The sequence below is a fragment of the Myotis myotis genome, unplaced genomic scaffold (genome assembly GCF_014108235.1).
Source record: "Myotis myotis isolate mMyoMyo1 unplaced genomic scaffold, mMyoMyo1.p scaffold_m19_p_2, whole genome shotgun sequence".
Classification (NCBI taxonomy): Eukaryota; Metazoa; Chordata; class Mammalia; order Chiroptera; family Vespertilionidae; genus Myotis; species Myotis myotis.
In genome coordinates this window covers 82,805,611-82,814,862 of record NW_023416324.1, presented here as the reverse complement: position 1 = coordinate 82,814,862, position 9,252 = coordinate 82,805,611, and the positions used below count along the sequence as shown (strand labels likewise).

At 46.7% G+C, this 9,252-nt stretch overlaps 1 protein-coding gene across 1 annotated transcript in view; it reads right to left on the bottom strand.

Moving 5' to 3' along the window:
- Positions 1 to 2,181: 2,181 nt before the first annotated feature.
- GFOD1 (glucose-fructose oxidoreductase domain containing 1) overlaps positions 2,182 to 9,252 on the bottom strand; it is a 116,081-nt gene continuing 109,010 nt past the window's right edge. The window contains exon 2 of the mRNA XM_036347570.1: positions 2,182 to 4,459. Coding sequence (XP_036203463.1) covers positions 3,540 to 4,459 — 920 coding nt within the window. The 3' untranslated portion in view covers positions 2,182 to 3,539. The remainder of the gene's footprint in view (positions 4,460 to 9,252) is intronic.

The window sequence follows — 9,252 nt, the reverse complement described above, 5'->3', positions numbered from 1 at the left end:
GAGACCATGTCCTGGGGGTGGCCCTATGCCTAGTGTGGCAATCACAAGCTTGCCTGGGCGGGCGGCCAGGGCTGACAGTAAAACCATGGGGTCACCCTGTCTCTGCTTCACAGTTGTGTGACTCTGGCAAGTTCCTCTTTCTTTCAGAGCCTTGATTACCTCATGTAAAATGGGAGTAACAATCCCCAACACTAAAGGGTTGTTTTTGTGGACTAAATGAGATAATGAACTTAAAATCCCTGCACACAATGGATATCAAGAAATGGTGGAGCACAGGAAGTACTCGTTGGATCTGCAGAGGAAAAAGGCTCTGGGAGAAGTTCCTCATGAGCTGGAGTTGCCCAAGACTACTGCCAGGGTCCAGATACACCGACACAACGGTATTTGCTGCCGGGTAGGCTAAGGAGTTTCTGTGGATCCTGCTCCACCTCTCCCATTACAGGGAGAGTCATGAAGAAGCTGAGAGTGGTCATGGACTCTCTCTCCAGAGGAAAACAGAAAGAATCCGACAAGCCCAGAGCATGTCCACACACTGTGGATGCCATGTAGGAACGCCTGGCCTGCCCCCCTCTCAGAATTTGGAATTTGAGACATCAGCAGAGGCAACCGGTGGCATGAGCCAAAACTTCCAGCAGCAGAGGCATCCGCACAAGGATGGGACTAAGTGTGATGACCCTAAAGTGGTGCCCCTATTACACCAGCTCCTTGAAACACTAAAGTGGAAAGAGCTGGATTATTGCTGGGACTTGTCCAGGGTCCAAGTCAGCTGATAGTACGCAGACCCCCAAGGGTGCTGCACGATGCTGGGCTTTGTTTCAGCAAGCTCTGTTAAAAGCTTGAGATTTTAGCTTCAGAGTGCAATTAAGTCTCTGCTAGTGGTAGGCCAGACGCAAAAGGAGCACTAAAGCAGCAGCTTGACCCCATTTACTACAATTTTTGTATTTAAAAAATTAACTAGCTCAGTCCTTTCTTCCTCTCATTCCTGCATTTACCTACTACATGCATGTCAGTAGGTAACATTTGACTACAGTTACTAAAATATTTTTCATGCTTTTAAAAAGTATATTCTTTCTATATACCCTAGCCTCAAAGAAGAATTTTTGTTTTAGACACTGAATGTTTTTTCGCAGAGCTCAGACACCTTCAGGGGAAAATAACTCTCAGGTAATTTGGTAAGTACAGAAACTTAAAACCCCAGGAAAATCCCTAGATTATAAATGACTTAGAAAAATGAGGCCCATGGAGTCATTTAGTTTCCTTTTCCTTCATCCTTAATCACAGCCTTTCAGGCTAGCTAGGACCCCACCACTCTCACCCACCCCACCCCCAAAAAACAAAAACAAAACAACAACAACAAAAAATACAGGGAAAAAACACACACAAAAAAGTTCCATTCAGTTTCCACAAAAGCTGTCCAGAGGGCAATTCAGGAGAACCTGAACCCAAACAGCCCATGGCATGACCCTCTGCTCAAACTATGACTGCGAGACTTCCGTTCTACCAAATCGCTAGTTTTGGACATGCCATCGTGAAGTCTGAAAACACATCAGGGACTAGAAGGTACCCGGAGAGTTTCAGCTGACTAACCTGACTGTGTTGTGGTGAGGCCCCCAAAGTAGAGAGATGTTTCCAGGGAGGCAGTCCTTGCCCCTCTGAGCTAGGACATGACCACGATCCCCATGATGCTTACACAGCCACACCACACCACACCTGGGCTGCACAGTAGGTTGTCCTGGGAGAAGCATGGAGGCTACAACTGATGACACCGTTTGTTTTCAGATTCTGCCTTGGCAGGGCCTGGGAGTGAACTCTTGACCCCTTAAGTTCCCTTCTAGCTCTACTGCCAGGCGTAGGAAGAGGAGCCTGAGCCTCCGTTGTGTGGGCTGTGAACAAGTCCTAGTTTCTACCTCCAACCTTGACAAATGTCTGGCTGGGATGAAGGACTAAGACAAGATAAAAGGGTAATTCTGTTTTCAAAATGTATTCTACTTGGCCTTTCTTTCAAGACTTGTCCTGAGTTTTTAAGAGCGATTTTAGTGACATTTGGTGGCAGCGAGCATTGACAAACCCATGTGTGTGTGTCAGCTTGTTCCCTTTTGGCTGCCTGTTCTGAGCCTGCAGTTCGCCATCTCCAGTGAAAGCTCTGTAAGCAGAGGGTGACAAGAGAGACAAGAGACCAAGGAGTAGAAGAATATGTTTTTTCCAACATCAGCTTCTCAATCCTCCATGAAGATACACCTGAGAGGCCTCTAAACACCATTTTAGAAACATTGAAACTTACGTTCCTTGTTGTCCTTTTGTTTAACACCTGTTACATTGGGGGGAGGGGGGTACCAGAATCATGAAAACAAAGGTCAAAGCTAGAGAAAAGAGCCTTTACTTCGTTTTAAGGGAAGTGGATTATGTTTGAGTGGAACTGAAGACTTGCCTTTTACATCCCTCCACAGAGCTGCGTGAAACTCCTAGAAGCCCTTCCCTGGCTTGTAGGAGGCATGGGTGTTGGAACACAAATCCAGGGCTGGCTCCCTTTCCCTTCTGGGGGGAACCCCCAGTGCAACACTGGGGCACGCAGCTGCCCCACCTCTTGAGGGCAGCTATAAGCTTGCAGTCAGGCCCAAACCTCCTCCTGTCTCCTTGGCCTTAACTGGGGAGCCAGGTGAAAGGACAACCTCGATACTTCAGCATGGAATCCCTCTTACACTCAACTCACCACCAGAAGTAGTGTTATAAGATGGCTTCTTGCAGTTTTTTAATTGCTGACGAGTTCAAAGGGATATGCTTTTCTCTGCCCCATCTGTTTCCATGCGGGATATGCTCTTGCTCTCTCATTTTGGCTTAAAGAAGCCCTGTCTCTGCTGGCATTCCCGGCACTCCCTTACCCCACCTCAGGCCAAGTGAAGGGCAGTGGGCCAATTGGGAAGACACTCCCTCCTGCTTCCTATGAGGAAGACCAATCAATCAAGAAAGCTGTATACTTTGTTGCCAAGTACTTTTGCCTCCAGACACTTAAAGTGGCTTCCTGGAATTTGAACTTTCTCAGTAGCCCATTGCACCCCCACCTTTCCCCAGGCCAACAGGCTTGTGTGGACATGGAAGGATGTGCCTTCTCCTGCGAGATTTTTTGTGGGGGCCAGAATAGGGAGGCCACACCAACTGAACTTGACCTCACCGGAGCATTTGGCTTGCAAAGGAGGCCAAGGTATGGGGAGTGGATGAGGTGAAGGGGAAAGGCATCCCTCCTTGCTCCTCACAGTAAAGGGCAGCCGAGGCAGCTAAATCTCCTCCCTCTCATGCAAGTGTCCAGCAGGGATGACCTCAGGAAAGGCAGGTCCTCTGAACACTCCCGGGCTATTTACTCAGCATCCTGACAGTCTTGTTTGAGCCCCTCACCTGGGCTGCGGTTCACCTTCTCAGATACCACCTATTCCCATTGTCCCTCCACCTCCCCATCCCCACACTCCTGGACGCTACCTCCCTCCCACACCTTTCCCTCTGGGCCTCACGCAGAAGGCCTTCGTCCCCTAGGTCCCCAGTCTGCGCTAACAGTACAAGGACATCCTGCTCCGGCGCATGGCCTCGCTGATCAGGTAGGCGGGGCTCAGCTCCGGCTCCTCCGTCATGACGGCAATGTTCTGCCACTCGCCCGTCTGGCTGGACCTCTTGATGGTGTCTACCACGCACAGGGCGTACAGGCAGTCGTCGAAGGTGGCAGCCATGGTGAGCGGCCGGCCATCCCACGTGCGCCGGTCGTCCTGGTCCTGGAAGGCCTGGCGCACGGCCTGCATCATCTTGATGGTGCCCCGCAGGTAGGGCGAGGGGATGTCGCTGAAGGCCTTCTCCGGCAGCAGGGAGTTGCGGACAGGTGTGGAGTCCTGCAGCAGCAGCTCCTGCTCCGGGGCGCTATTGCGCTGCCCGTACAGGTCTGTGCCCACCGCCAGCAGGCGCCCGGCAGAGCCCACCACAGTCACGTCCTGCTTGAACTCTCCGGGCACGTTGAAGTTCAGGGTGACGGTGCAGCACACCCCGCCCTCCAGCACCATCTGGAAGGTGCAGAAGTCATCGCTGGTGATCTGGCGGATGCCCTTGATGTGGTCGGTCTGCTTCACGAAGGTCTTGAGCAGCCCGTGGACCTTGAGGGCCTTCTGGCCAGTGAGGAAGGTGAGCAGGTCGATGATGTAGGTGCCCACGGAGTGCAGGCCACCTCCGCCCATCAGGTCGTCGCAGCTCCAGTTGTACTTCTTGCCCAGCAGGCTGCCGCTGTGCACCTGCACCTCGCACACCAGCAGCTCGCCCACGTAGCCCTCCTCGATGAGCTGCTTCATGCGCACGAAGGCCGGCAAGAAGCGCAGCACGTTGCCCATGATGCTCATGAGCTTGGGGTAGTAGTGGGCGGCCGACATCATGCGGAAGGCGTCCAGCGGCGTGGCCGTGCGGTCGCAGATGACATTCTTGCCTATGCCTGCGGGCGGGAGGAAAAACAGCAGATCAGGGCGCTGGATGCCGAGGGAGCAGAGAGTGGTAGGGGGTGCTATGCCCCCAAATGTTAATTCTCGGAATGGGAACCTGACCGAATCAGATATCCTTATTACAATGAAATATTTTATAACACCTTTTATTTATGCAAAAATAATATATTCTATATATTTCAATATTTTATATACAATTATTAAATAGCTAAGTTGATTTACTTAATTTTAGTAGAAACAATCAGCAATGATTTAAATATTGATTTATTGAAACATTTTAAATAGCCTTTATTTTGTTTAAAATATAAAATAACTCATTTAATATTTTATGTATATACAAATATGTTACTTATAAGGTATATTTAAAATAATTAAATATAGAACATGAGTTCTATTAAATTATACAATATAATCTTTTTACAAATATGAAATATGTTTTATTACAAGTATCTTACATAGGAAATGCTTTAAGTTTTATTTATTATGTAAAATAAAATTTTATTTAAAATGCATTATTAGCCGAAACCGGTTTGGCTCAGTGGATAGAGCGTCGGCCTGCGGACTGAAAGGTCCCAGGTTCGATTCCGGTCAAGGGCATGTACCTGGGTTGCGGGCACATCCCCAATAGGAGATGTGCAGGAGGCAGCTGATCAATGTTTCTCTCTCATCGATGTTTCTAACTCTCTATCTCTCTCCCTTCCTCTCTGTAAAAAAATCAATAAAATATATTTTAAAATAAAATAAAATGCATTATTAAAAATATCATATAGAGAGAAAAGAATAGGTCTCTACCTGAACAAAACCAGAATAAATAAGTTTAAATCAAGGCCAAGGTCATTCTGATTAAGTATGAGGAAGAATTTCTTAATGATATCCTTCAAAAGCCTAAGCTTTTAGCTGCCTCCCCCACAACCACCAACAAAGGATTATATTTTGAGTGTTACCTTGCTTGTTTACTGTGCATTATGGGTTAGGGCTGGCAGCGGTCACAGATGTGCTAGTTGAATGTTTTCTGCCTCCTTATGGGAAGAACAGATACTATCTGCGGGTGGGCAGTGACCAGTTCCTCCCTGACTGCCATCTGTCTCACAGTGAGATTCAGTGCTTTTGGCCAAAGGAGCTGAGGCCCAATAAGAATTAGGCTTATGTGATGACTTGAATGACTGCATAAATTGCAGGTGGACGCAAGCCCTTGAGGAGAATGGGTTCTGGGTGTAGAGAAAACAAAGGGCTAGAGGGAAGGAGAGTGACAGGGAAGGAGAAAGGGACTCATTCTGCAGAAGCCAAGAGTCAAGGAAGAAAAACAACTCAGCCGAACCTGGAGGAACAGCCAGCTGGAACTAAGAATAACACAACAACAATAACAGAATTATACAGATTTTGTTAGCAAGCCAGGAAGCTAGGTAAAAAGACTTAGGGAGCCCAGCCAGCATGGCTCAGTGGTTGAGCGTCAACCTATGAACCAGGAGGTCACAGTTCAATTCCCGGTCAGCACTCGATCCCCAGTGTGGGGCATAGAGAAGGCAGCTGATCAATGATTCTCTCTCATCACTGATGCTTCTCTTTCTCTCTCCCTCTCCGTCTCCCTCTTCCTTACTCTCTGAAATCAGTAAAAAACACATTTTTAAAAAATGACTTGGGGAGCTTCTGAGTCAAGACATGTGGCTACCCATGGTAGGGCCCTGTTGTCCAGTCAGACTCTGCACATAGACCCTCCAATGGGGACCCGGGCACTCTTAACACAGACACGGGAGATACCGCAGGGCTGTGGGATGATGAGACACACACACCCATGCCAGTCCTGACTGTGGGCACCCGACTTGGCAAAATCCATGAAATCTCACCACAAGGTGAGCTGAGCTAGGGTTCTGTGGACACCTGGACAAGGCCACAGCCTGGAACACGGCTCTCTCTCCCCATTGGAAGAACTAGTCCAACAACAGACACCGTCAGAACAGAGTGCAGAAAATAAATACAATCAGTGGCTATGAATTTCCATGTGCACATCTCATTCTGGCCCTGAGTGGAAGGCCCGGAGCCTGTACAGTCACATCTCTTTATTAGGAAAGCTGGTGGCTTCCTGATGACCATGAGTTAGCAATAAGAAGCACCTTTAACTTTCGGCAACCAGGCTCCAGCAGAGGGATGAGGAAGCACTGGTTTAGCAACCAGAAATGCCATGCACCTGCATAACCTAACGTTCCAATAATATGATTCTGTAGGCATTAGGCTCATGTAACACCAGCTCATGTTTGCAGGAGCAGATTTACATGTAAGTGCATTGGTAGGCCACTGCAGGGGCAGGTGACAAATGCTGCCCAAATCTGCCTCATACCAGTTGGGTATAGGCTGTGCTGTGGCCTCTCCTATATCCTACCTCAAGGTCCCCAAAACCAGGACCCCTAACTGCCATCTGCTAGTTACGCTCAATAGGTCAAATTAATGGCAGATGAAAAAAAGTTTATCTTATTTCTGTTATAAAAACTATAAAATAGTAAAAGAAAAAAATTAATTGGGAAATTTAACTCATGCCCCGCCCCCTCCCCCCTCCCCCCCCGCCCCAAACCATCATTGGATGGTTAATTCTTTGCAGCTCTCTAGATGAAAAGATTCTGATGAAAGTTAGACTCCCTCTCCAGAAAATGCAATATGAACATACATGCAGACCTCTGCCCCATTCTGAACTCATGCATGGCCCCCCACAGTTCTGAGATACAGGCATCTCTTCCTTTAGGCTACTTATGTATGCTGTGGGCTCACACTGCACAGTAAGTTCCTCAAGGACAACGGCAGGGTCTTCCCCTGAGCCCACAGCACCTAGAGGCAAGGCGTGTGTTTCGCAGGAATCCAGTAATGCTTGGCCCCACCTCTCTGCCCACAGTCTTTTGCGACATCCCCACTTTATGGATAGGTCTCAGCAACACCTTAACATACAGTATCATCAAAAATGAAAAGAGACTTCTAGGAATCTATCATAAAGAAATAATCCAAAATGTAAGCACAGCTTCTTGCCAGAGATGCTTCTCATGCATTATTTATTAAAGTAAAAAGCCGGGAACAATGCAAATGCCCAACGCTAGAAGAAGGGGTAAGTACACTATAGTACAGCCATACAATAGAATATTGTGCAGCCACTGAAAATGATGCTTATAAAGACTTTTTAATGGAAGGCAAGATGATTATGATGTAATGTTAAGTGAAAAGGGTTCCATTCATAGACATACTATGATCTCAACTCTCTTATAAAGACAAAAGAAAAAAACCTGGATGGGGCTATCTCAAATGTTTACAATGATTAATTCATTAGTAAGATTATGATGGATTTTTATTTTCTTCACTACATTTTTCTACATTTCTAAATGTCTACTTTTATGGACAGAAAATAAAACATTTTCTTTTGTAAGCCCAGAAGAAACACACAAACCTTTGAAGGGCAGAGTTCGTGGAATGGCAGGAGGGCCCTCCACAGCTCGAATGGGCAGGCACATCCCAGAGCTAACAGACCTGTTCCTATACCTGTGCCCCAGCGAGCTGGTGAAAACGCCACAGACCCTGAACTTGGACTGTTCCAGAGGCTCAGACTATGTGGCCAGGTCTTCTGCTCCAATTCCTCAGGACCTCTTCATGATCCTGGTGAAAGCTATGGTCTCTCTCCAGAAGATGCATCTCAAACATACCTACAGAACTTTGCCCACATCCCAAGCCCATGCACAACCCTCCCCCAGGTTCTGAGGAACAGGAATCTCCATCGAAAAGTGTTGGATCACTTCTTGAAACCTTTATGACATATTGTTAAAAATATGTCATAATGCTTCCAGTTTTAAAAGGAATCCAAAATGCAGAGCTAGCAGACCCTTCACAGATGTCTAAAACAAAGATTGCTTTCTCTCTCTTCTGGACAGTCTACCTCAACCCTACCTCTTGGTGAGACATCTGCAAAGCCCACTCTGGATCCCCAAGATCCTTAGGTTCTCCTTCCCAGCCTTTTCCCACCCAAATATGCCCTACCAAAATCCCAAGGTTCTCAGTGGCTTAACAGGAATCCAGGGCTTAGGCTAAAGTAATGTAATTCTATTTTTGTCATTGTTTGCTTGTTTTTGTTTTATTTTAGCTTTATTGAGGTATAATTGACATAAAATTATAAGACATTATAAACGTACATCATGGTGACCTGATATTCATATATATTGTGAAAGGATTCCCACCATCTACTTAATTAACACTTCCATCACCCTTCATAGTTATCTTTTGTGTGAGAACATTTAAGTTCTACCCTCTTAGCCAATTTCAATTATACAATACAGCGTTATCAACTACAATCACCATGTTTTTACCACCTCAGACCTTATTCATCTGATAGCTGAAAGTTTATACTTAAAGGAATGCAATTTTAATTGTAGGCTTCCAGTCATCAGACACTGTGTGTATGCAGGTGTGTGTGTATGCAGGTGTGTGTGTGTGTACAGACAGGTGTGTGTGTGTGTGTGTTCAGGTATGTGTATGCAGGTGTGTGTGTGTACAGGTGTGTGTGTGTGTGTGTTCAGGTATGTATATGCAGGTTTGTGTGTATGCAAATGTGTGTGTATGTATGCAGGTGTGTGGGTGCATTAGTGCCGTGCAGAGCATTTCCTTTACCCCTAAAATCACATGCAAGGTAATGGGAACTTGCATTGTCCAGGCAGAGGATAGACATAGCCCACAAGCCTCGGTGTGTTACATTGCTACTGGACATACACTGAATTTCTCCCAAAGAAAGCAGATAGATAATACCTGCCTTCAAGTTGCC